The sequence below is a fragment of the Manacus candei genome, unplaced genomic scaffold (assembly GCF_025592945.1).
Source record: "Manacus candei isolate 608988 ecotype Guabito, Panama unplaced genomic scaffold, ASM2559294v1 h1tg000080l, whole genome shotgun sequence".
NCBI lineage: Eukaryota > Metazoa > Chordata > Aves > Passeriformes > Pipridae > Manacus > Manacus candei.
In genome coordinates this window covers 599052-625228 of record NW_026138128.1, presented here as the reverse complement: position 1 = coordinate 625228, position 26177 = coordinate 599052, and the positions used below count along the sequence as shown (strand labels likewise).

Here is a 26177-nt window from a genome sequence, read left to right as displayed (position 1 = left end):
AGCTCGTTTCTTACCTTCTGCTTCCCGGGATGGTGCCTGCAGGGTGGGGGGAGTCGGGGCAGGGGGGCTCCAGGCCTGGCATCACCCCACGAGAGCAGAGTCTGCCTGGGGGGGCTGTGCCCTCCCAAAACGAAAAGGAAGCAGAGGGGCTGGTTGTGGCCCCCACCCCGCCTGCTGCAGGAGGAAGGACATGAAACCCACCTGCTGTTTTCACTTTATTTTTCTTTAAAAAAAAAAAAAAAGGAAAAAAAAGAGAGAGAAAAAAAAGGAGCCAAGTGGCTGCCAGTGCCCCGATCCCTTCTGAGCCCCGAGCCCTTCCAAGCCCTGAGCCCTTCCCAGACCTTGATCCCTTCCAAGCCCTGAGCCCTTCCCAGGCCCTGCTCCCTTCCGAGCCCCCGTGCAGCATGCAGGTGTAACAGAGTTCTGCTTTGTCTTAATACCTGGGTTTTTTCCTCATCTGGTTTATTTTAACACATCACGATGTGTAGGAATCTCTAAATATACCGCAAATATAAACAAAACAAAAAAAAAAAGAGGAAAATATATAATATATAACAGTAGTCTAAAACATAAAGTGCACGGCAATGGCTTTGCACGACTCTACATGGCCGGGGGGGCCCGGCAGGGGGGGTCCCACCCCCCGGCCCCCCCATCCCACCTTCCCATCGCAAAATTAAAAACAGAATCAGTGTCTTGATTGGCAAAGAGTGATTGGGGGGGCAGCGTCCTGGCAGCCACAAAGTTCAACTTCCAGGGGTCCGGGGGTCCGGGCACGGCCCCGGGGCTGGCGCTGCCGGAGGGGGGGCGCAGGGAGGGAAGGGGGGCCTTGGTTGGTTTCCTCTGGTTTCTTTTTGGATCACAAGCACAGTCCAGTCCCAGGAGAGAGGCAGAGCTGGGGCGAGGAGGGGGGGGCGCAGGCCCGGGCCCGGGGGTGCTGTGGGGAGAACAGAGAGGAGGGGTGAGGGAGGGCAGGGGGTGCCCAATTTGGGGTGCAGGCTCTGCTCCCGACTGCCAGCAGGTCACACCCTGCACCAGGGCTCCTGCCAGCACCCCGGGATGGGGGAGAGGGGCCCGGGGTCCCTGTGCTGTCCCTGGAGGGCTGGTGGGGGCTCACACACATCTGGTCCCTCAGCCAGGTGAGCCCAGACCCGCCCTGAAGCCAAGGAGAAAAACCCCGAGGGGAAAATGACACCAAGGAATGTCCTTTAAGCCAAGGAGGGGAGCATTCCCTTCCTTCCCATGGACCCTCCCCTTCCAGCAGCATCCTGGAGCCCCAGGCCGGGAGGGGCGGGAGGAGCAGCAGGTCCAGGGAGCCCCATCCCAGGCTCCGGCACCGACTCCCTGCACAGGTGACTCACTGCCCCCATGAATTAAAGATGGAGCTGCCACGGCCCCTGACAGCTGCAGGGGGAGGATCCAGCTTTTATTTTGGGCTTTTTTCACACCACAAAGCTGGTCGTGATCCAGGAGATAACAGAGCTCAGCCCCAGCAGCGCCGTGACGAGCATGAGGCCGGGGGCGGATGAGGCTGAACATGAGTCACTGCTGGCTCCTTATGAATGAGGGGTGGGAAGGAGGGGACAGGGCTTGGAGCCGGGGAAGAAGGAGCCGGAAGGAGGGGGGGAAGCAGGGAGGGGAGGGGAAGGGGCTTGGGCAAGCAGTGGCCTGGCCATGGGTGACACAGACACCTCCCAGGCCAGGGGCAGGTCCCATGGGGGCCTCTCTGGGGACACCCCAGTGCTCAGCATCCCACTGCAGCCCAGCTCCTCTGTGCTCCCAAAATCCAGGAGGGTGGTCAGGCCAGGAGCAGGGGGTGCCAGTGCCAAGGAAAAGGGCTGTCACCACAGCCCAGCAGGGCAGAGGGGTCACGACACCCTGCAAGGGGTAATAGAGCAGAGCCAGGCAGGCAGAGCAGGGGTCCCCACCGGGCTCTGCACCCCCCAACACCATGAGTTTGGTGCCAGGGACCCTTCCAGGGGGATGCTCAGGACCCAGACTACAAAACACCCCCAAGCTCCCTCCCGCTGCCCACGGCTGGGGCAGACTTGGGTGTCCCCCCTTCCTCGGGCAGCCCCCCCCGGGCCCCCCCGTGGTACCTGGGCAGAGCTCACTGCTGTTTGCAGGTGGAGAGCTTGCGGATCTTGCTGCTGGCAGAGCAGGCCTTGCGGGAGGGGTTGGAGGAGGCGCTGGCCCGGCGCTCGCCCTTGGCCCTGCTGCTCAGCTGCCCCGGCTCCGTCCCGTTCATGCACACGGCCTTGGGCAGCCCCTTGCCACGGCTCTGCCCGTTCTGCCCGGCCTCCTCCTCAGGCACCTGTCCTGCAGGGGAACGGGCACAGTGAGGGGTGGGCAGAGCCTTCCCAGCGCCCGGGAGGGACCTTGTTCCTGCGGAAACCCGAGCCTGTTCCTGCGCCCTCGAGGAGCGGGAGAGGGATCCCCAACAGGGGATGTGCAAGGCTGGGAGCCTGAGGCTGCACCTCCCTCCCTCCTCCCCCCAAGGACTGGTCTGACCCTCATTCCCCCAGCACACAGCAGCTGGTGGTTCCCAGCACAGGGGCACAGCACCACAAGGACAGTGTGTCCCCTCCTCCCTGGGCTGTCTCCGAGCCCCCCTGGACTCCCAGGGACCAGCCCAGCTGCTCTGGGGAGCAGAGGGGGGTGCAGATCCCAGCCCCAGGCACTGACTCTGGGGTGCCCAGGGGCTGGGTGTGTTGGCAGAATGGGGCAGTGCAGCCCCCCCTGGCAGGGCCAGGGCTCGGGTGTGTCACCATCCCTTGAGGGGACACCCCGATGGGGTGGGGGCTTCACATCAGCCCCTCTGCCTCCTCTGCTCCCTGTGACTCAGCAGAGCAGGTGAAGAGCCATTTCCAGAGGCATCTCCCGCTGCCACAGCCGGGGCTGGGGTCACATCCCTGCAGCCAGGGAGTGAGGCAGGGATGTGGCCCCGGAGCACCCCGGGTGCTCCCCCAGGATGGGGGTGCAGCCCCAGCCCCACACTCGGCTCAGGAGCGGCTCTGTCGGGCTCCCCCCCACCGGATCCAGCCGAGGCAATTTCCTTCCAGCAGGAACGTCACGCTCCAGGGCCCTTCAGTTATGACTCAGAGGTTTGAGTGGAAGCTGTAAGACGATTATGTATAATTTTCTTTAAAGGATGCTCAATCCTTTCTCCGCCAAGGCCGGGCGGGACGTCAGCTCCGCTTGCGCCAACCATCACCCCACTGCTCGGAGCTGGGGGGGCTCAGGGGGTGGGACAGACACTTCTGCTCTGGGGGGGCACAGCGGGGGGCCAGCTTGGACCCCTGCGCCTCGACACATCCCCGCTGGCACTGCTGCAGGTCCTCCAGAAACAGGGAGGGAGGGGGGAGCGGATCCTGGGTTACAGGTGCCATCAATTCCCTCTGGATCTGCCCCCATATCCCTTCCAATGGCTCCGAGTGTTGCCACAGCTCCCAGTCACTGGCTTGTGGCACTTACCTGAGTGCTCCTGCCCCGGGAAGGGACAGGGACTGGCTTTGGGCACCCAACCCTGGCACTGCCAGAGCCAGTGGCACTCACTGCGCTCCCAGGGGGGGTCCAACCCAGCACCCCCGAGCAGCACAGCTCCTGGCCAGGCTCACCACAAGGGACTGAGGTGATGGGGGTGCCTCAGCCCCCCTGGGGACAGAGGGGGTGCCCTGGGTGTGTGTCAGAGCCTCAGACGTGCTGTGGCAGTGGCTGGCACGGCAGGAGCACGGAGCTCACACCCCACTATTGATCCCACCATCACCTGATCCCTCTGGAGGGGTGATGGCTGGAAAGGGCCAAGGGGTCCAAGCTCTAGAAGAGGGGGACACACTGGCCCCAGAGCCCCCCAAGGACTCAGGGTAAGCAGCTCACAGGGGTCAGGCTGCAGCAACTCCCCAGAGCTCTGGGTTTTTCCTCCCATCCCTGCATCCCACCAGCACGTCTGCAGAGCCTCAAACAACCCCATTCAGAGCCAAGCTGAACACTTCTTCCCCTCCCTCGGCAGAGCTCGGGCCAAGTCAATTAACATTTCTGACTGGGGAGGGAAAAAAGGATCTATCCAAACAGCTCATTTGTCTTTTGTGTGACTCTTCCCTCCTCCCCTCCTTCCCTGCTTCAAAAGCACAGTCCCGGGAGTCTATTATGGATACCAAGGAGGGAGGTGAATCGTGAGCTAATTTTACCTCCTTCACCAATGACAGTTGCTGACGTTCAAATTAATGAAAATAAAAATTCAGCATGGGCTGAAGTCTTGGCAACTGCTGCTGCCCCCGCGGAAGCCGCTGACCCAGCGCTGCGTCTGCCCGAGCAGCTCCTGCCCACCTCACCCTCACCACGGGCAGGCTAAAAATAAAATAAATAAAGGGAGGGCTGAGAGAGGCACCGGGAACGTGGCTGCTCATCCCTGCCACCCCTCACATTCTTAATGGCTCTGCATCCAGCTCATTCAGGCACCAAAAAAGGTTTCAAAATAACACCACGAAGAGGTTTTGAATCGCTGTTTGTCAGAGCGAGCACGCAGGCACCAGAGCAGCCAGGAACACACCTTCCCGAGCACCAGGCTTGGTTTAAAAAGCTCCAGTCCTGGCTGCATTGCCCAGCCTCAGACTGAAAATCCCAGGAGCAGGCGCTGCAGAACAGGGCTGGGGCAGAGGAGGGGTTAATGTAGGGGAGGAAAGAGCAGAGCTCGGCCTCCAAATCTGAGAGGCAGCACAAAAGCACTGAGCAGGACATTCACATCCCTTCACTGCACACAAGGATCCTGCCTTAGGGCCACAGCCATCCTCTCCTCCATCCTCTCCATCCTCTCCATCCTCTCCTCAGCACTTCCCTCGGATGGGATGTTTAACAACGATTGAACCAGGGGCTTGGAACATTTACATCTCCCCACAGAGCTGCATAAATCTTTAAATAACCCTTTAAAAATGAAAGCACTTTCTCAAAGCCCCTTCTTCCTCTGAAGAACACAGGATTTAATGAGGTTCCCTCTTACCCCCCCCAAACCCAGCACCCACCCCCACCTATGAGTCACTCACACTCCTGCTCTTGCTGCCCAGCAGAGCCACAGCTGAACTGATCCCTCATGCACAAGGGGTTTTAATTTATATCTTAACATGGCATCACTGTTAGAGATACAACACTGAGTAGGCTCAAAGGGATCCTGCAGGAACGCTCGGGTGAAAAAATTCACCTTTATTGCCTCTGCAAACCACACAAACCCTCCAGAGCTGGGGAGCCCCGGACAGGCCAGGCTGGGACCAGGCTCCTGGTGTGCAGGGGACACCCCCGTGTGCCATGTACCCTGAACATAGTCACTTCAGGGCTCTGCTCCCAAATAACTCATTCTAGCAAAACTGGCCCTAACAATTAACTGTGCTGAACAGCAGGGTCCAGCAGCAGCTGTTCCTGGGAGAAGGGTGCCCAGCTGGCACAGGGATAATACAGGGAGGGGCATCCTGGTTGATCAAATCAAGGACCAAGGCACCCAGAGCACCAGGGCTCACTCACACCACTCCCTAACCAACAGTCTCCTCCTCTGCTGAAAGGACTATTCAGACCCCAAGGCCTTTCCCAAAAAGCTCTAAACGGACAAAAAAAAAAAAACCCCAACCCAATCACTTCTGCCCTGCCCATTGCAGCATCCTTCTCCCCTACCTGGTACTGTGAAGTCCTGAGTGTAGATGATATCATCTTCAATGTCATACAAGTCCTCGTCCTCCTCCTCGTTGTAGCCGTGCAGATCCTCCAGGTAAGGCACCGCCGTCATGCTCCTCCACCGGTCCTTGCTCTCGGGGCTGGGCGGGATCGGCACCAGCGCCTCGGCCTGGGCGTGTTTCTTCCGGAACCAGCTGCAAGAGCCCGGGCACAGCTGGGTCAGGGCACGGGCACACAGGAGCCCCCACGCCCCATCCCACCCCAGGACTGCCAGGGACGTGCTTTGGCAGGCGAGGAGGAACAGCTCTGCCAGGAGCCAGTGCTGGAGTCTGCTCTGGGACACACTGGGGTGGGACAGGGGGGAGACAGGCACAGGGGGCAGCTCAGGGCCTGGACACAGAGCTCAGGAATGTTCTCTCCATCACCAACTCCAACCCAAACCACCTGTAAGTCAAAACACATCAGCAGAGCTGCTGGAGCTCCTGAGTTTTGTTCTCCAAGCAAGCAGGACAGGAGAAACTTCTATCCTGAAGCTGAGGCTGATCCAGCCCAACAGACACCAATTTGCAGGATCCCAGTCTGAGGAGAGGGGCAGTTACTGCAGCAGTTTCCTCTAAAAGCCAGTTTGCACCAAGGCCACAGCAGAAACGTTTCTACTTTATCCTTTTATCCCCCTCTGTCTCAAGGGACTCCTATCACCACCAAAGCCCATCTGGCCAGGAAAGGATATCGGCTCCGAAAGCTGTTCTTAATCAGATCAGGAATCCAGCAGGCTGCTTCCCAGCAGCATCCCAGAGCCAGATGGGATAAACCTCTCAGGTTTTCATCGCACTCCCAGAGCAGGGCTCTGACTCCAGACTGTCTCTGGGGTGTCTCCCAGTGCTGCACGTGGGCACCCAAAGTTTCCTGGGAGTGCTGCTGGGGCCTCCACACTCGCAGCAAGCCCCTCAGTGCAGGTGGGAGCAGAGGTTCCTGCTGACCCAGGTACCTCTAACACACCTCTCCAGCCCACACACACCCCATGGGACACGAGTGATTCCCAGTCCACAGCTGGCATCCAGTAACTCCTGGCCTCCAACCACAGAGGAAGGCCTGAGCCAGCCCAAGAGCTCTCACCAACCTGAGCCATCTGGTTTTTATCACCCCAGTTCCAAATTCCTTTCAGGAAGGCAGGCTGAAGGCACCTCCTGCGCAGAGCTGTAATTATCATTTTGTTCTAGTCTTACACTGCTTTGACAGTCAGCCTGAAAAAAAGTGGGATTCTAACAAAACTATCAGCAAAAGCACGGAGTGAGGAGATAAACAAATGGAAATGCAGCTACTGGGACAAATCAGGCAGGATTCAAGGGAGGGGTGAACTCTTATCCAGAAACTGCTTCACAATCAGCATCTTTAAACTGTTTTCTCTGCAGTGCTGGAGTTTTGGAGCCAGGCTGCAGCTCTGGGAGTCAGGCAGTGCCTTGTTTGCAGGCAGGAAGCTGGAATTTGTGGAGAGGGACAGAACTGCTGCAGATCTCAGCTGGCAAGTGTCACCTCTGTCCCCGAAGTGGCACTGCAGGGCTGAGCAAAGCCCACGCCAGCTGCCCCACCAGCAGGAAGGGAGCGGGACCAGCAAAGCTGGATTGTGGCCAAGGGCTCTTCACAGATCCCATGGATGGCTTCCCTGGTGACGTGGGTGGCACACAGCACTGCTAATGGGATCAACCCACCTCCCTTCCTTGGGACACTGTGCTCACTGAGGAAGTGACTGCCAAGACAGCAAATCCAGCCTGGGCTGATCAGGCCTGGAAGGATCATCAGCACAGGGACAGAGGAACCAACAGCCACCAGCTGGTTTTGCCAGGGGCACTGGGGCTTGAGGGATCCAAACTCAGCACCAGAGACCTCGAGAGAAGGGAATATCCAGGGCTAATGAGATCAGAGTGGCTGCTGCTAAGAGGAGAATTTTAAAGGGAAAAAGCCTGGAAGCCTACAGCACCCGGTGTTTTTATTTTGCTGTATTTCAGCTCTGCCTCACTCTTCCCTCCTGTCCTACTTACCAGGAGAGTAAAAATAGGTTTTTATTAGCAGCAGAAACCTGAATCACTGTACTCCAGTCATTATGCTTCCATCCTCCGGGAGGTGATTTCAAACACTTGCATATGCATATATGGTAATGAGGACAGAGAGTGAGAAGAGAAATCCATTGAAGTTCTAAGAAAAATCAAAGACCTCTTGGAAGGAGCCTCGAGCAATTCTGTGCAGAGTAGCAGAGTATTTCCTGGCAAGGATTTTCCAGCAGGGACAGACATTCCACTTTCTGCACTGGTGCTGGAGGTTGTTAGTGAAGATTTGCCTTTCAGCTGAGGACCACTGGCTCCAGCAACACCCTGATCTGCCTCGGGAAGCCACTGGTCACTGCCTGAGCCAGAAAGCAGCAACTCCTGGGCAGAGATGGCGATGAGACAAAGCCCCTCTTCACCCTGCCCTTACCACCAAGGCAAAACACCAGCTGGGGCAGAGCCCTGCTGAGGAGTGCCCTGTCTCACCACTTATTCCCAGTTTCAGGGATGTTTTCTGAGCCAAGTCCACTGGCACACACAGTTACCTGGTGCTTGTGGTGGCTGCTTTAACCCTGAGGGGGAAGAAAAGATTTCTGGTATCTTGGAAGTGCCCCTTGTCCAGAACATCCCCTGGAAGAGGCAGATTCCTCTCTCATCTCTGTTCCAAAGGGCTGGGAGTGGCTAAGAAACGTTTCAGGGTGAAGGCAGCAGTAGTAAGAGATTATTTCTTCCTACTCCACAAGCTCGTTGAGGCACCTGCAAGCTCAGAAACCCTGGCCAGCAGTGGCACAAGTGTTAATTGTGATCCTGCCAGGCAGCAGTGGGGCCCAGACAGCTGCTGTCAGCCACGGGGAGATAACACAGCAAGGGTCAAGGGCTGAAGGAAAAGAGGAATCTGGGTTGCCCAGTGCTTAATGAGCCCGTCTGGTTTGCAGCTCCCAAGCTCAGATCTCCCATCACAAGTCCTCTCTCTGCTCTTTTCAAGTTCTGGCACAAGCAAGGTTAAATGGAGAATCCGTAAGAACAGCTGCAGCTTTTCAGCACTCCCAGCCATCCACTCCCCACTGGGGTCACAAACTCGCAGTTTGCTTGGTTTGTACATGGGTGATTCTGCCTGAGAGCAGATGCCAAGCTGCAGATCCCTGCCCTGCCAGCCAGGGTCGGGATGAGCCATTCTCCACCTCTCCTGTGATGCCATGCAGGGGCCTCAAGCTCACTGGGAGGTCACTGTCACCACGAGCAGCAGATAACAGGGGTCCAGTTTAACTCAGTCCCCTCACAGGCAATTGTGGAAGGCACAGGGAAAGGCACCACATGTCTCTCCTTCCCTCAGAAGCAGGCACAGGAGTCCAAGAGCACAGTCAGCACCTGCAAAGGAGCATCCAGTGGCACCACACACAGATTTCCAAGGGGTTCAGTACCCAGGCTGGAGCAGCACAGCATCCCAGAGTGACTCTCCAAACTCCTGCAGAGAGCAGGAGTGCTGGAGAAGGTGGCACAGCAGCCTCCAGGAGGGCAGGAGGAGACCCCAGCCCAGCAGGTTAATTTGCACCTTGGTTAATAAAAGGTGGAAGTGCCTCCCCTCTCGTGCCATGAACTCCTGCAATCGGATCCACGGCTGAACAAATTAAGTGTGACACTTGTGGAGAGGGAAGGGAAGATGGTTGCCTTGGAAACAAGGGACAGAGGTAGAATTCTGCATCCACTTCATCACTTTAAGTGCTGCAGCAGGTCAGTGAATTAGTCACAAAATGCAGTGTATGAGCATGAAGCCCTTCAGCAAAAGCACAGGGCAGAGGGGAGGTGGTGGATAATCCATAAAGGAGCAAGTTGGAACTCCCTGGCTCTTGGCAGCTTTCCCTTCCCAGCCCAGGAGCACCAAATATTCCCAGAGGTGAGCTACGAGCATCAGTTTCCCATTGAACATCATCCCACCCAGATCCTTCCAGGGAGAGCAGGTTTCCAGGCTCTTCCAGTGCTATTCAGGGCTGGGAGAGGTTTAACTCACTTCCATTTACAACTCCAGGTCTGACCTGCACAAACTGGGTTGAGCAGAGCAGCACATCTTGCTTTGTCCTGCTCCAGCAGAAGTGCAGGGACAGGAGCCTGATGCAGAAGTTCAGCTGCAGGAGTGAGGAGGGAGGAAGGCAGCTGGCAGGGATGAAACTCAGCACTCTTCCTCCAGCATTCCTCAGCCAGGGCTGCTGCTTCAGGGGGAAAAGCATTTGGAATAGCTGACAGGAATAACGGGAGGAATGGCAGGATCACTGCTGGGCAGTAACAGGAGCCTGGCTGCCTTCCCTGCCTCCTGCAGCTCCACAGAGCACTCTGTGCTCCCTCAGTGCCCCTGAGCCACTGGATTTACCCCTGATCCCACTGCAGGAGCCCTCACACTTCATGGCAGGTGAAGTGGGGGAGGATGGACCCCGAGCACCAGCTCTGTGGCTGCAGGACACCCGCTCTGTGATGCTTCCCTTGGACTCCCCTCCCCACAGGGCAGGGGAGCACGGCCCCTTCCCCTCATCCTGACACCAGCCCGGCCCAGCAGCGTTTGGCTCCAAAGCAAACCCCCTGCCTGGGGCCCAGGGGCTGTTCCTGCTGCTCTCAGAGCACTTTGATGATCCCGACTGTCCGTGTGAGCCAGGCCCAGGAACAGCAGCTCAGAGACATAAAAGGAGACTTCCAGCAGCACGGAAAGACACCGGGTGATTCTGGTTGGAGCCGGGATCCATCCCAGCAGGGCAGCCTGGGGAAGTCTCTTGATGTTTTTCTGTCTAGTTCCTGTGCCTCAGCACACGGTTTTGGGGGAGGAGTGTAGAGAAACCCAAAATCATTAATGACTTACTCCCTCCCCCACTCCAAAATCTAAGGATTCTAGAAATCAAATCTCTTCTTACTAAAATGCTTTCCCCAAACCCTCTGACAATATCCAGTGGCTGCCTGCTGTCCTGACTGCTGCGTTCCATTTACAAAAAAATCAGGGTCAGGTTAAGCATCAGGGCTAAGCTTCTATTTAAAGAAAAGGCAGGAGAACCAAGCTCTGGATTCTTTAGCACAAAAAGGAGCTGGACAGACACATCCAAGGCCCAAGGCTGCAGGCTCTGCTGTGCTTGATGTAATTATTAGATGCCACAGCAGGAGGAAGGAGGCAATTACTAATAGGGGAGAAAAGCCTGTTAAGAAGCACTGGCTAAGCTCACACAAAACTAATAAGAGCCTAAGCCTTCAAAATGCTCCTGGGTTTGCAGGTAGAGCCTTTCCTCAGCCCCTCTCAGTGCTGTGGGATGAGAAGCCTGGGCACAGCAGCTGTGCCCATGGAGCAGAGGAGCTCCACAGCTGCCCCGTGCCAGAGCCCTGCTCCAGTTTCTCTGGCTTTCTAGCTACAGGCAGGGTCTCTGGAGATACCTCTGTGCTTCCAGCTGGGCAACACTGACACAGAAACTCACTGCCACGGGGGAGGAGGATAAAATGGAGTACCTGGGCTTGGGGAGCCAGCTCAAACACCCAGCAGTGACCCAGGAGGACCCAGGGCGGTGCCCAAGCTCAGGGGCAGCCTCTGCACCCACAGGAAAGAAAGTGCTTTTAGTGCTTTTCTCAAGGCCTATTGATGACTCCACAGACTTAATTCCTGCTTCTTTCCAGTGTTTCCTGACAAAGCATGGGTTTGCCTGCATGGCAAGCTGATCCCCTCTGGTTGTGGCCACTGGTGCAGGGGAAGGCAGCCCTGAATAGCAAATACCTGTGCCCGCCATCGCCCAGAGCCCTGGAACTGCCCAGGCACGGGGCCTGGCTGCTATTAAGGAGTCAGCCTGGCTGTTTAATTAACTGCCTGGGCAGCTCTATAAGCCCTGCTCCCCCAGCCCTGCTCCCCTGGCCCCTCTGCTCCCTGTCAGGGGTCTCCCAGGTTCTGGCTGTGGCTCCTCGGACACCTCCCAGGGACCATCCCCTGACAACAGCACATGGCTACAGTGGCCAGGCTTTTCCAGAGACACAAAACAGGAAAGCAGCGCTGTTCCTGCAGCACAGAGTGGGCTCAGCACCATCCCAGATCACATCCTTGCTCTTCCATGGCTCCCAAAAGGGCCTGGGCAGGCTCACAGACAGCGCCTGTGCCGAGCAGCTGCGGTCCAGAGGCTGCTCTGCCTGTCCTCAGAAGCACTTCCCATTCCAAGAGGAGATAAACTGGTGCAGCCTCCGCAGCAAAGCATCCTCATGATGCTTTTTGTTCTTGTACTTTTATCCGCCCAGGAAATCTCTGCTCAGAGCCAGCGTGTTCAAACAGATCCTCAAAAAAGCCTCAGCGATAACGGGGCATTTCCCCCCGACTATGGCACGGAAAACGGGGGAGGATACGGGGGAGGGAACACTGGGATATTAAAGAGAAAGAAAAAAACCAAACCTTCCTATTGTCCTGAGACACTTCTCCACATATTGATTCCACATGGAGCAGATACCAGGGGATATTTCTGCCCCCAGACTGGCCAGAACTAACACACGTTACTGAACGGCCCTAATTCAATAGCCCAGCTTTCAGGAGCCCCTGTTCCGCTCCATTAGGACTTGCTGGCCTCTGGAAAAAATTATCCAGAACCCTTAATCATCCAGAAGCAGGCACACCACAAACAGACTTCCAACATGTTCCTTATTTACCGGTCAGCAATTCCACTGCTTTACCGGATGCTCTAATAGGAGGAAAAAAGCCAAGTGGAGGTTGCCAGAGCCCCAGCAGAGCTGGAGGAAGGAGACTGAGTGACTTCCATGTGTCTGCTGTCAAAAGGAAGCAGGAGGTGAGAGCAGGAGCACAGGTACACGAGCAGGAAGGGAATAACACTCACTTGTGCTGCCTTATCTGCTGTATTGAGAACCTCTTGGCTGGGTCGTATTCCAGCATCCCTGAAAAGAAGCAGAAAAGGCCAGGTGTGATCACGGGCACTCCCAGCTGAGCCAAGGCCAGGAAGCACAAAGCTCTGCCCTCCCCTCCCCACCCTCCCTGCCAGCCATGCTGTGCCCAGTCCTGGCAGCTCCAGGCAGGATCTGCTGCATCGGGCACGGGAAGCTCAGCACAAAATCCCAACCCCATCACTGACACCTGAGCCAGTTTGTCCCTCAGTGTCCCACCTGCAAAGCAGATCCAGCCCTTCCCTCCCTCCTGGTGCAGGGACTGAGGCTCCTCCAGCCCTGGATCACAGGTCCAACCATGTCTCCAGGCAAAGAGCATCAAGACTTTGCATTTCACAGATAATTCCATTGAACTTTCTCCATGGAAGAGCCAAAGCCTCAGGCACAGCATATGTCCAGTTGCTTCGTGTCCCAGATACTCCAGTCTAGTGGAATTATATTCTGAGACACAGTCAGATAGAACCTACTGCCCATCCTTGTGCCCTGGCCAGGCTTGGATTTCTGGGGTCATCTGAGGGAACTGGGTGGGGGTGAAGAAAAGCAGCTCATCTATATTTTCTCTGGGAGAGAGGGAGATGGATTCCTTAAACAGCCTCCCAGGGTGCCCACTCTGCCCCATTGCCTTTCAGAAGCTTCACAGCTCAACAGAAGGGAAGGAGTAAACTTTGCCATATTCTTCAGAAATGAGCCAATGGGACCACAGGAGCCTCATCCAGCAGCATCCAAGATATTCTCCAGTGAAAGTTCCAGGAACATACTGACTGTCAAACAGGAGTTTGGAAAGTCAGGACTGGAGCAAACAGTGCAGAGGGCTGGGGAGAGCCAGGGTAAGGACAGAGAGAGAACACAGGGATGGGAGATACATCTGGATGGACACTTGGAAAGGGGGGTCTGGAAAGAGACATCCTAGTTCAAGCAGGAAGCTGCAAGGGCCTTTTGCAGGTTAGATGCTGCAATTCAAAGGTCATGGAAGAGATAAATCACCAGAGCATGTGTGGTAACCAAAGCTGCTCCAGGATATCTTCCCTGTCAGGCCGTTCTCACCACAGCCCTGACAGTAACACGGGCAAAGAGGGGGGACAGGACAGGGCAGTGAGGGAGGGCTGAAGTTATGTTCCCCCCCAGAACCCCAAACACAATTTGCCCTGGCAATTTGGGAAGGTTTATCTGTGCTGGTGACAGCACTAAGAGCTTTAAGGCAGATGGGATCACTACTGACCCACATGACAGCACGTGAAGTGGGTCAAAGAAACACGGAAGGAGCTCTCCAGGTTAGAGGTCAGGTGCATGCCAGGCCCCTGGCTCAGGAACTTGAGGCACTGGAGTCCTCAGAGTTTTGGATTGTTTGGATTGGGTCTGGAATGTCCCAACATCCCCCCACGCAGCCTGTTCCAGAGCTCAGCCCTGGCAGCAAAGGAGTTTTCTCACGTTCAGATGGAATTTCTCCTCACCTCAAGTTCAGAGCAAAAAAAAATCCTGCACCTAATTAAAGGACCTATTAATAAGATGATCAGACAGCAGTTTCACAGCTCAGCTGCCCAAATGAGTTGGTTTTTTTTTTTTTTAAAGAAATAGGACTGCAAAGAGCTCTTACATGAACTTTAGGGGACAAGAGCAAGTACTGGCTGGGTTCTCTTATTAATGTCATCAGAAACAGGGAACTCAGGGCACCACCTACTCCCCCAATTTATTCATTTAAAGACCACATTTCAAGGTGTTTTTGAAATTTAAGGCATCTACCAGATGAAACCGGTACAAGCAGAGGAAGAATTTTAAAGTCAATGATTAAAAGAGGCCCAAGAGCAGCAGTTAGAAACAGCCACAGCACAGGGAGCTGTTGCTCTCAAGCCATTAAAAAGGCAGGAAGAAAATAACTGACGAAAAAGAGTATTTACTTGAGTGAAAAACGACCACACTCGGGGCAAGGTTTGAAAGAAAATGGAAAGTCTCCTCGCTGAAAATGTGCACTCGTACATTCAGCTCTGAGTCAGCCGTGGCAGCTCCGTGGCTCAGGCCCTGCACTGAGGAGAGGCTTCGTCAAGACAAAACATCATGTTCTATTCACCAGGCAAGTCATCCCGCAGCTCTGCCCGCGGGAGCTCGCTGCCATTTAGGGTAAAGCCTTCCCTGAGTTTATCTGCACGGGGATGGGACAGGCTGTGCCAGGGCCATGCCTCCGGAGGCCCAGCCCCAGCCCCTGCTCCTCGGGATTCCCGGAGGAGTCGCTGTGCCCATACATGGGCTACCACAGAGCCACTGGGGCTGCTAAAGCCCTCCGAGGTCACAGAGCCCCCCCTGTGCCCGGTGCCCACCTTGTCACCCAGCCCAGAGCACTGAGGGCCACCTCCAGTCATTCCTTGGACACCTCCAGGGATGGGGACTCCAAACCTCCCTGGGCGGCCCCTTCCAATGCCTGACTACCCTTTCCATGAGGAAATTCCTCCTGAAATGTAAAGTCCCCTCATCGAGGGCGTATCAGACATTAAACTGATAAGAACAGACACCACACAGTCGTACCCACACGGGGGTCTCGTGCCCACTGCAGCACCTCCACAGCCTCAAACCCCTCTCCAGTCATGGAAAGTGGCAGTCCAGGGACTGGAGAGCAGGGATCTGCCCCCAGACCCTCCCAGCCCCCAGCCCACACATTCCATGATCCCGGACAGGCACAGCACTACAGCCTGGGCCAGACTTCTTGGAATTCAGAACACAGCACAGTCTCAGGTACGGCACTGGAGAAGCAGGAAGAGATCCAGCAGCAAGGTTAATGAACTCACCCTGGATTTCCCTTCAGCCTCCAAGTTGGATCAACATTTAAACAAGCACTATAAAAGCAGTGTGAGGCCAATCTGTAAATGGAGACAGGACTTTCTCCCTCTCCCTCACCCTGCACACACTCAGCCGGGTGTTCCGGCCACAAACTCCCTCTGCAGGCAAATCCCGGGCCTTTGATCCAGCACAGGCCTCTGGATGGGCACAAACACCCTCCTGCCACCTCCAGGGGCTCCTGCCATGGCACAATTAAAGCATCCCACTGTCACCAGGACACATATCCTCTCGCTGTCCTGCCAAGGAAAGGTCACAGCAGTGAGGAAACAAACTGCTACGGAACCAACCACCATGTCCCAGGTCACAGGGCCTGGAAATCAATTCAGATGCTGATTAATGCAGAGCTGTAGCCTCAGAGCTTCCTCTTCCAGTAAAAGTCTATTACCAGGAGGAGGAAAGCTGACCTTGTGCATTTTTCTGGTCCAGAAGCAAAGTGCACACAGTTGATAAGCCATGGGCAGATGCTGCCAGAAGAACCTTAAGGCTATTTATAAACTCTTCCACTCTGACACATCTCTCCTGACTGCACACACAGAGCTGCACCAGCCCTTCTCCTTTCCATCCCTGAAGAGTATAAATAAAGCTTCATCCCTGATTAGGGAGACAAAACGAGGAGCAGCATCCCAACTAATCTGTGGGATATACTGTCATGCGAGTCTCTTCACAAGCCAAATACCACAGAAGCTTTAAGTCCTCTAAACTCTGCTCTTCTGGAAAGGGGAACAAAGATAAAAAAAAAGCTCAAGGGGAAGAAAAAGTAAAGAAACACTACAAAAGTGGTCAACGGAGGAACAGGAAAACCTTAAAAAGTGTGTTTGTGTTTTCTTCACAGCCCTACAGGGCCTGTGGTCAGCACAGCCCCCGCAGACAGAGGAAATGAGCACTTAGCAGCACTGAATTCTGCCTCACACCAGACCCAGACCAAGCACTCGAAGCTCTGCAAGGGCTATTAGAGCCTTTCAAAGCAACACAAAGGCAACATGAAACCTCCAGTGAGCCCGGGCTGAGCTGGGGGTGTCTGTGCTGCTCACACAACCACAGCCACCAGCCACTGACAGTGTCCAACCTGCAGGCACTGGATTCAGCTCCTGCTCGCTGCAGGAGGAGCAGGCACTGACCAGGAAACGCAGACCTTCTGGAGGAAAAGCAGGAACTAAATAAAGCAGCCAGGTTTGTCACCATAGCTACCCAGAGCCACCACTGCACAGCTCAGCCCTGGGCCTCGGCAGGTGCTGGGGAGCTGGTCAGGCCTCCACAGCGGGGGAACTGGGGCAATCCCACCCCAGGATTCACCCACCTCGAGGCCACTGGGCAGTCTGACCACTGGAAAATGTGTGTCACACCAAGCAAAGAGGAGTATCAGGAGGTTTTGCCAGCTTTTACAATGTACCACATGCATATGGCAAGAAGAGAGGTGGGAGAGTGTTCTCAAGTGGGTGGGAGGAGAGGAAAAGGGATCCTTAGGGCTTCCCACTGCCCTGGAAGAAGGGGACACATCCACCTCCTCCCAGACAAGCTCCTCTCCCCACCAAACCCACCCAACTGGCACTTCTGTGGTGCCCAAGTACAGGAGGGATGCAAAGAGCCAGCCAGCAGCAAGGGTGAAGGAGATTCAGGCTGTAAGACACGGACAGAGGGCACCAGGTACAAGGCTCCTCCATGTAAAACCAGGCAGAGGGAAGAGCAGGAAATTCTGACTCCAGATCTTACGCAGGGGTGGAAAGAGAACTAAAAAGGGAGTTATTGTGCTAATGAAGCACAAGACTTTAAGCTGTCAGTATGCTCAGCACAGGAAAAAGAGAAAACTGCCACGCTCCTTTTCCCTGGGGGAAGCACTAAGTGCAGCTGAAAGGCTGATCAGAAACCTCCAAGGAGTTCTGCTGGATGCTTCAGGAGAGGGGCAGCTGCTCCAGCCGGACCGCGGGATTTACTCCATTTGGGCACTTCCCAGCTCAGAAAGAGGCTGTGTTCAGTCAGCAGCCACAGAGCACAGGCCACAGGGAGCTCAGGACACCATTCCCTGGGGCAGGCAGCTTTGGCAGGAAGCACATCAGGCAGTGCCTGGCCGTGAGCAGTCGGATCCCGGCTGTGCCGAGCGCCGTTGGAAGCGCTGCCTTATGTAATGCCCTGGGAGAGCTGCTAAAGCTGGCTAATGCCTTTGGAAGCACATGGAAATAACTGATTTCATCGCTGGCACGGGGCCAGGGAAGCTAAAATAGCCTCTGAGGGGGCCTGCGGGGGGTCTGGCACCTCCTCGGTGCCGGGTCCGGGGAGCCCCGGCAGCGGCGCTGGAAGAGCTCGGACTGACAGCACCACCTGCCGCCGGCACGGCCGGCACCGAGCCAGGAGCCCTGCACGGAGCAGGAGCCCTGCATGGAGCCAGGAGCCCTGCACGGAGCCTGTGTCCCTGCACAGAGCCTGTGTGAGCCTGTGTCCCTGCACCGAGCCAGGAGCCCTGCATGGAGCCTGTGTCCCTGCATGGAGCCAGGAGCTCTGCACTGAGCCTGTGTCCCTGTACAGAGCCTGTGTGAGCCTGTGTCCCTGCACCAAGCCAGGAGCCCTGCATGGAGCAGGAGCCCTGCATGGAGCCTGTGTCCCTGTACAGAGCCTGTGTCCCTGCACCGAGCCAGGAGCCCTGCACTGAGCCTGTGTCCCTGCATGGAGCCTGTGTCCCTGCACGGAGCCTGTGTCCCTGCACTGAGCCTGTGTCCCTGCACTGAGCCTGTGTCCCTGCACTGAGCCTGTGACCACTCAGCTTTCACAGGTGGAGACTGTTCAGTACTAAACCTCAAACTGCTGCAATAAGGGACAGTAAGAAAAAAACCAAGAAAAACCTCAACCTTCTCCCCAGAAAGTGCCATTCTGGGTCCTACCCCAGCCCTGCTGTGAAAGTGAAACCTGTCACTTTGCTCCAATATCCTGCAGCTCTGAATCTGGGGGGAAGGAGGACAAGTGGGACTGAGACAAATAAATCCAGAGCAGAGGCTGATGAGGAAGGACAGCAGACCCCGAGTACTCAGTGTTTCACTTCAGGGAAAGCCTGGACAAGGCATCTGAGTGTTCTCACTGGCAAAACCTGTATCAATGCTACAATGCCATTTTAAATTTAAATTTCAATTTGTCTTTAGGTGTAAAAGCTTCTCAGAGCACAACATAATGCAAGAACCAAGGACTGCAAGAGCCATGCAGGAGTTAGTGGATCTCAGGAAAATACCAGTGCTGAAGATCCTTCAGAGGCTGTAAGCACAACCTCCCTGTCCAACAGGATCCTGCATCTCCACAGGACACCTGGAAGGAAGCTCTGCCTGGCACTGTGCAAGCTGCATCTATAAATGTCACTAAATCTATATTGTTGCATCTATAAATGTCACCCTTTTGGAGCCACCTGGGAGACTCACCTCTCAACAAGTCCGAGAGTGGAGGACCACAATCCTCTGGAATTGTGTAGTCGCCTTTCCCGATGTTTTCAAATAATTTATAGATATTATCCCCTTCAAAAGGGTACAGACCCGTTGTGATGTTGTATCTGTGGAGGCAGAAGGAGAAGCTGGATGAGAAGCAGCACACAGGTACTCATTTCTTACATGGCTATGTAAACCAAAAGGAGCCAAGAGGGAACCAAAAGAGGAATATTTGACAGTATGTGGAATGTCTCTTTAAACTTTGCCTTCCTTCATCACAGCTCGTCATTCACACAAGCCAAAACCACCAGGACACCTCCCTGACAGCTGGGACAGCAGAAACTTTAAAATAAATACTTGTGGTTTCTGTTGTTGCAGCAGCTGTGCTTCTGGGTGCTGAGCAACAGCTGCAGAGTCACTCACAGAGAGAAAAGATGACCTTCTGCAGAATAACAGGTACTTTGGGGAACATAAACCCCCCCAGGAGGGACCAGCACTCCCCTCCCTGCTCCCCCAACACACAAGAGCAGCAGTGACAGGACTGAGCTCCCCGGGGGTGTCCCTTGTTCTCCAGCCCCTGGGGGCTCGGGGCACTCACAGCGTCACCCCCGCGGACCAGATGTCGACTTTAAAGCCTGAAAAGGTGTCGAGGCCATTGGCAATCTCGGGGGGCTGGAATGCTGGTGACCCTTGGCTCGTCCTGCACGTGTCGTCCTCCGCAAACGGATGCAGTGCCTGCGGGAGAGACCAGGGTCAGGCTTCCAAGGAAAACAAACTGAGCCTTGGAAAAGTTCCACCTGGGAAACAAAAGGGGAAAACTCCTCTACTGAACATCTACAGATGATGAGAACGTGCCACCACAGCAACCACACACCCCAGAGACAAGCCCTGCACCTCTCCCACCCAGGACAGACCCCACACAAAAAACAGGGCAAGGTTATGTAGCTTATCCCCGTTTGCCCCCACTTTTGGGCTCGTCCAAGATTGATGTCTTCCTCTCTGTGCTTCCTGAGTGGAGGTTTCGTGCTGTTACCAACAAAAGTGCTTTGCCAATTGCAATAAATATTCAGAGTCACTCAGAGCGCTCTGCGAGCGCAACAGAACAAAAGCCTGAAAGCACAATAAATCAATGACACCACAGAGGTGACCTCAATCCAGAATGTCCCACTGCTGCACTTCTCACATACCTCTGCTACACCTAAATCGGATATTTTTAGTGTCCCATTGGTTGTTAGCAGGAGGTTCCCCGGTTTGATATCCTTGTGGACAATCCCTTGGCTGTGCAAGTATTCTAAGCCATCTATAAGCTGACAAAAGTACCTGCAGAGAGAGGCAGAGGGAAAAATCAAACACTTTTAGCCAGTAGAAAGGAGCTTTTTGCTGTGCTCACGGTCAGAGACTCTGGGCTGTCACCAGCACTGCAGCACAGCCTGGCAGCAGGCAAGTGTTTCATCTCATAATACCCAGAAATAGTATTAGTGTGCCTGAATTTCACTTAGGCTGTCTGTAATCCCAGAGATCTCTTAAACAAAATGAAAATACGACCAGAAAATTATGAGGTTGCCACAGGTTTGCTGCTCTGCCCTGGTTTGACCATGACTATCTTCTATTCCCAGAATTTTCAGGTCTCTTTCCTTGCAGAGTGAAAGGGGCTCCAGCTTATCCTGTCTGCTAACTAACCAGGCTAAGAGATCATGCTGGATATTGCCAATCCCTAATCCATCCCAAGGCCTTTAATCTCTCTTCTGATGCTGAACTGTGGCTTGGCCTCCATTTAGGCAGGGCAGGAGACTCCCCCCTTTGCACCCCTGGGCACTGCAGGAGGACAAGGGCCAGGAAGGGCTGTTGGGCAGCTCAGGGAGTTAAACAAAAGTAACAGAAAATCAACAGAAACATGGTCTTCCTTCCCAAAAATCTAAGGACAATCCCTGCCACCACTTCAAGAGCTTTTCACTTTTTGCATGGGTGTGAAAGATTAAATCACTGCACAAAGCCAGGTTTGCTTTCATGTGCAGCCTGAGCAGAGCTCTCCAGCTCAAGAGAGCACAGTGGTGAGAGGAACCAAACTTACCCGTGAGCCTGAAACACTGGAAACCTCTTTTCTGGGACACTGTCCAGCATCTCCTGCATCCCACACACACAGTACTCCATCACCATATACGTGAAGGCAGAGTTAAGGAAGCTCCAAGGCTGAACACCCCTCAGGAGGTGCTGTGTGAGGGCAAAGCCCCGTCCCAGAGAGCCAAAGCCCGAGGGGCTGCACTCCCCAGCTGCTGAGGGACCTTCCTCCAGCTCCCACAGGAGGGGGAGGCACCCACGGAAAACCCTTCTGGAATGACCCACTGCAGCTGCAGCATCGGGCCTGGGACAGGACAGGAACTCCACAGGAGCCAAACTGGAGACCTCACAGGAATGACAGAAACAGGGGAATACCCTGAAGTGGCTTTGGGGTCCCTTTCAGCCCAAAGCAGTCTCTGATTCTATGACAAACACAGCTGAAGCCTGCAATGCACTTCCACCAGCAACAGGGCACCCAGGTGGGAACAGAATCCTTCCCTCCACAGCCCCAATTTCCAGTGTCACCAGCACTGGGAGGAGCAAACTCAGAGAGTGGAGGAGCAGATACAGACAAAAATGGCAAAGTCAACCTGTACTTGCAAGGGGAAAGTACTGAAAACCAACATGTTCTTCGTGGACCAGCACTGCTTGGAGAGTCCAGACAGGAACGTCCCCGGAGAGACCCCATTTCCCAGTGACAGTTCTGGGTTGTCATCACCTGGTTCCGACACACGATGTCTCTCTCGGGCTCCTTTTCCCCTCGCTGCCTCCTCCCTTCTCCCTAATTAAAGGCATCTCTCTCTCCCGGTAATTGACTCGCTGTCCCCCCTGTCTGTCGAGGCCACGGGCACAAGCAGAAGTTGTCACACTGCTTTATCCTAATGATCTGGTGGCAGAGCGTTTGATCTAATTAACGCACACAATTAAATTACCCCTTTTCTGGAGTGCTCTAATAAGGCAGTATTTAGAAAACACTGCCAAATATAAAAGCAACCATTTATAACATGTGCTACAGCAGATCAGCTCCAGGAACTTCCACGCTGGTTCCAGGCAAAGTGCTCTCAGCGTGGCACAGTCACCCCACATCCAGTAAGGTGAGGCATAAAACTGCCTCAACCAGTGTGCCTGGGAATTTGTGTTCCTGGGGAAAGTCTCCCAGCAGGCAGGATGGTTAACACCAGTGGAAGCAATTTAATTGCAAAAATTCAAGCTTAAGAAGCATCCAAAAGGACCTTCCCAAAAAGCAGAACTGCAGCAGGGGAGCAGTGGGAATTCAAACCTGATGAACAGCCCTGTAAAAAAAGGATATATTTTCTGCTTCTCCTCGTTGTACAACACATCGACCAGCTGGATGACGTTTTTGTGCCGTAATCGCCGCAGGAGCTGGATTTCCCTGCAGGAAGAGACAAGGAAAAAAGTCATGTTTAAAAAGCTAATTTCCCACTCCATTTCTCCCAGAATCTAGCCCAAACTTAACTCGACTGAATGGTTCAGAGACCTGAACCGAATCCTCTGTTTGTGGGGAATAACCTAAAACAGCACAAACACCTTCCCTTGGCTCGGAGAACGGCCCCTCCTATGTCAGCTCCTGTCAGCTGGTCTGATCTTTGTCTCCTGGGATTTTGCACCTGCCCCAAACCACATTTTAGTCTCTTTTGCATTAAACTCAGCCTGTGAAATCCCACTGGCTGCCAGCTGTGGAGAAACAGGCGGATCAGGACAGTCAGGTCAGGGTGGTTCTGTCGGTGTCTGGCACTGCAGGTCCCGCTGCTGCTCCACGCTGAGCTGGGCTGAACTCCACAGAAACTTGTGCTAAACTCCACAAACTCTCCATCTCACCTCCCTTCCTGTGCCATTTGGTGAGTGCTTTGAGCAGTGTGGTCACACTTCATCAGCTCCAGCTCTCGGAAGCAGCACTACAAGGAATTCCAAGCACAGCTTTGGAAACGAGAGCCCCAGCCCAAAGCCAGCCCAAAGCCCCTCACCATTCACAGCTCCAACAACAAGCTGGGTCAGCACAAAGCCTGGCTGGTGCCTCACATCTGAGTAACAACCAGGAACTGCTCCTTGGAAAGGCTCCTCCAACACAGGAGTGCAAGGAGAATCCTTCAGGATCTTTTAAGAATACTTGAGCAGTAGGAATCACTTCACTAACAAAGTTTAGCCCAGGGACTTTTCCTTTCTCAACTCTGGATTTAAAAAGGCCACTGAGAGCTGAGCAGAGACCCAGGACACCATGGGACAGCTCCCCAGTGTTCAGTGGGCACAGCAGACAGGTCTAATTATAGGAACAACCAAAGGGCTGAAGTGGATTAAAGCAGCACAAGAACTGCAGCCAGTGCTTGTGTGGGGTGAGGAGATCCTGCAGCACAGAGGGAAAGGGCCGAGGGATCCAACTGGGATGCTGGGAGGGAGGAGAGCACACACACTCAAACACAACTGCTTTAAGGCAAAGCAAGCTGCCAATACCAGGGACACATTTAAAACCCTGATCCCAACAGCTCATTCCCTGCAGTACAGCTCAGAAGCACAAACACTAATTCCTTCCACCTTCAACAGACTGAAAAAATATCTCATATTTCTGCAATGATTTCCCCCCCCCAAAGGACTTTATGAACCCATCCAAAATGCCAGGGCAGTGCCCCCCCTCTGGGGCAGAGGCCAAGCAGCCCTTTTCCCAGAGGAAAGATTACTTCTATTTTTAGCTCCTCTTGCACTCTGGAATGCCTGAGGAGCAGGGACAGCCAGCCAGTCACCTCCGATCCCATTTTGCTTTGCAAACCCCACGAGCAGGGGAACTCACCTCCTCAGAACGGGCCTAAAGTTGGTTTTTTTCCCCAAAATTAACACCAAAACCCCAGCCCAGCCCACTGCAAGTGTGTGACCAGACAGACTGCCAGAGGGCAGGGCCTGCTTCCAAGTGCAACCTCCTCGGAAGAAGACAAGGAGGGAAAAGACCTTCTAACTGGAGCTCTGTCAGATCCATTAAGCTCATCCTGGTAGATTAAGACTTATCCCCTGCAAGGTACCTGCTCTGGCAAATAACTGGGGGCTGTAGCTGCTCAGAACTGTATACAGCAAAGCTGCCTACTTGCTCCATTGCCACACCATTCTGGAAGTTGCCAAGGACAGCCTGGAAAGAAGTTCCTTCCTGGACATCTCCACCAAGATCCAGCATTCTTCCCACAGCTTGTTCCTGGTCTCACAGCCATTCCTGCTTAAATAAAACCCAGCCACACAGCCAAAAGATTCACTCCCTTCCTTTGGTTCACGAGGTTCCTCCAATAAAGTCCTAAAAGCTTAAGAGCAGGCCCCTGCCTCAGGACTGGACGGGAGGACCTTGGTGCTGCTTTTTCTCTTTTCTAGTCCCAGGGCTCTGTCCATATTCCTGCAGGGATGCCTGGCATTCCAGGCTCTATATCCACCACAACACAGCTACCTGTGCTCTTCCATGGATTACAGCTCCCAGGGTTTCTGGGAACAGCCAAGCAAACACCCAGCCCAGCAGAGGATCCCCCTGAGCCAGGCGGCTCCAAAGGGCCCCATGTCTGGGGAGGAGGGACAGGGATCAGGAGCAGCAGCTGCAGCCCCCCCTGAGCCCCCACCTCTGGGGCTTCCAGCAAGTCCGTGCCCAGCAGAGCTGACCCTGCTGGGAGGTTCCAGCTTGGTTCCTGCAGACCCCAGGAACAAACTGTCACAGCTCCGTGGAGGGAGCAGGGATTCCAACCAGAGCAGTCCCGAGGTGGTGAGCACAGCACAGGGCACTTGGGATCCCCCAGAGCCCCAAACATTAATTAACGTGCGAGGTTATTAGCGTGTGGCGTTATTAAACCTCTGCTGCTGCACACACAGCCTGCCAAGTTTGCCTTCCTCTTTGCAGCAATCCCACTAAACTCCTGTTCTGCAGGGATCAGCCCCAGCACTGTCTGCCTGCCTGAGCCACCTCACTTCACCTAAAGCAACTGAAGGGAAACGAAGATTCCCTCAGTGGATTTAAGGAAACGTGTGTCTTACAAGTTTAAACCCTCAACATCCTCCCCAGGACTAGGACACTCCTTCAGGACTCATTTTTCCGGGGCAAAACTGGAGTATTCTAGGGTAGAGAAAAATCATTCGATTTGATCTAAGTCCCAAACACATTTTAGTCATAATTTCTGGGTCTCCAGAACATCAGGAGACAGGGCTGGGACAGGGGGCTGCACGTGTGGGATGAGGCTTTGGTACGGGATATGAGCAGGGAGTGACCCCCAGAGTGACCCAGGGATGGCATTGATGTCCCAACTCCAGCCCCACATCTGCAGGTGGCTCAGACCTGCCCAGTCCTCCACAGCTCTGTGAGGGAGCAGAGGCACAAGCCCACCACAGTAACTCAATCACCTCTGTCCAACAACCCAAGTTTCACAGCTTTCACTTCCTGAGCTGAAGGGTCTGACAAGCTCAGAGTGTCACAGGCCCAGGGGCCCAAAAATACAAGAGTTTGCCTTAAAATTCTCCACTGAAGCAGTAGATAAAGATCACAAATGGGTGGGCAGAGAGGAAAGCATGAGGGGACAGAAACAGAAACTTGAACTAAAGTCAACCCTGGGTACAAGACAACACCTAAAATCTGCCTTGGTGTTCTGGAGCAGGTGGGGCTGAGCCAGAAAACATCCTCAGCAAACCAGGGAGGGGCTTGGCTAGTCTGCTTAATAACCCCTTTAATGACCCCCCTGACACTCACAGCCCCGCTCTGGGCATGAATAAAACTTCCACGGAGTTCACCCCAGGACACAGGAGCGTTCCCATGGCTCAGAGCAGGGAACTCTCCTGGTGTGGGCAAGTTCATTTTATCTAATTTACATGAAAAGTTTCCCCAAGGAGGAAGTGATCTCCCTGTTCCTCAGTGGCAGCTCTGGATGTGCCCATGGAGGGACGGGGGCACTCAGCCTCTACCAGAAAAACAAGAAACATTTTATTACACATTAACGAAGTTCACTCTGATCCTGAACCTGGGCCAGGAAGGGAGGGACAGGGAGGTCCCGGCCTTGGGATGTGACTGTTCCACAGCCAAGGCTGTCAAGGAAGGTTGGAAGGCAAAGTGAGAGCTCCCTGACAGCAGTGCTGGGACAGGATGTGAAATATCCCACAGCTGAACTGGGAAACTCAACCCTGGGTGAGAGACAGACACAGGACTCTGCCAGGGCAGGGCTCACCCTCAGCTGAGAGGCACAAGAGGCTCCTGGAGCTCTCAGAGCCCTCCCTCCCAGCCCAGATAAACCCTGGCCGGGTTGTTTGGGCTGCAGAGGCTCCTGCA

At 54.5% G+C, this 26177-nt stretch overlaps 1 protein-coding gene across 1 annotated transcript in view; it reads right to left on the bottom strand.

Annotated features, from left to right (window-relative positions):
• Nucleotides 1-22: 22 nt before the first annotated feature.
• Nucleotides 23-26177, bottom strand: part of STK11 (serine/threonine kinase 11) — a 28306-nt gene continuing 2151 nt past the window's right edge. The window contains exons 2-10 of the mRNA XM_051810957.1: nucleotides 22194-22277; nucleotides 20898-20987; nucleotides 20014-20146; nucleotides 19425-19561; nucleotides 18824-18951; nucleotides 12533-12590; nucleotides 5656-5849; nucleotides 2097-2316; nucleotides 23-934 (exon numbers count right to left, since the gene is read on the bottom strand). Coding sequence (XP_051666917.1) covers nucleotides 2108-2316; nucleotides 5656-5849; nucleotides 12533-12590; nucleotides 18824-18951; nucleotides 19425-19561; nucleotides 20014-20146; nucleotides 20898-20987; nucleotides 22194-22277 — 1033 coding nt within the window. The 3' untranslated portion in view covers nucleotides 23-934; nucleotides 2097-2107. The remainder of the gene's footprint in view (nucleotides 935-2096; nucleotides 2317-5655; nucleotides 5850-12532; nucleotides 12591-18823; nucleotides 18952-19424; nucleotides 19562-20013; nucleotides 20147-20897; nucleotides 20988-22193; nucleotides 22278-26177) is intronic.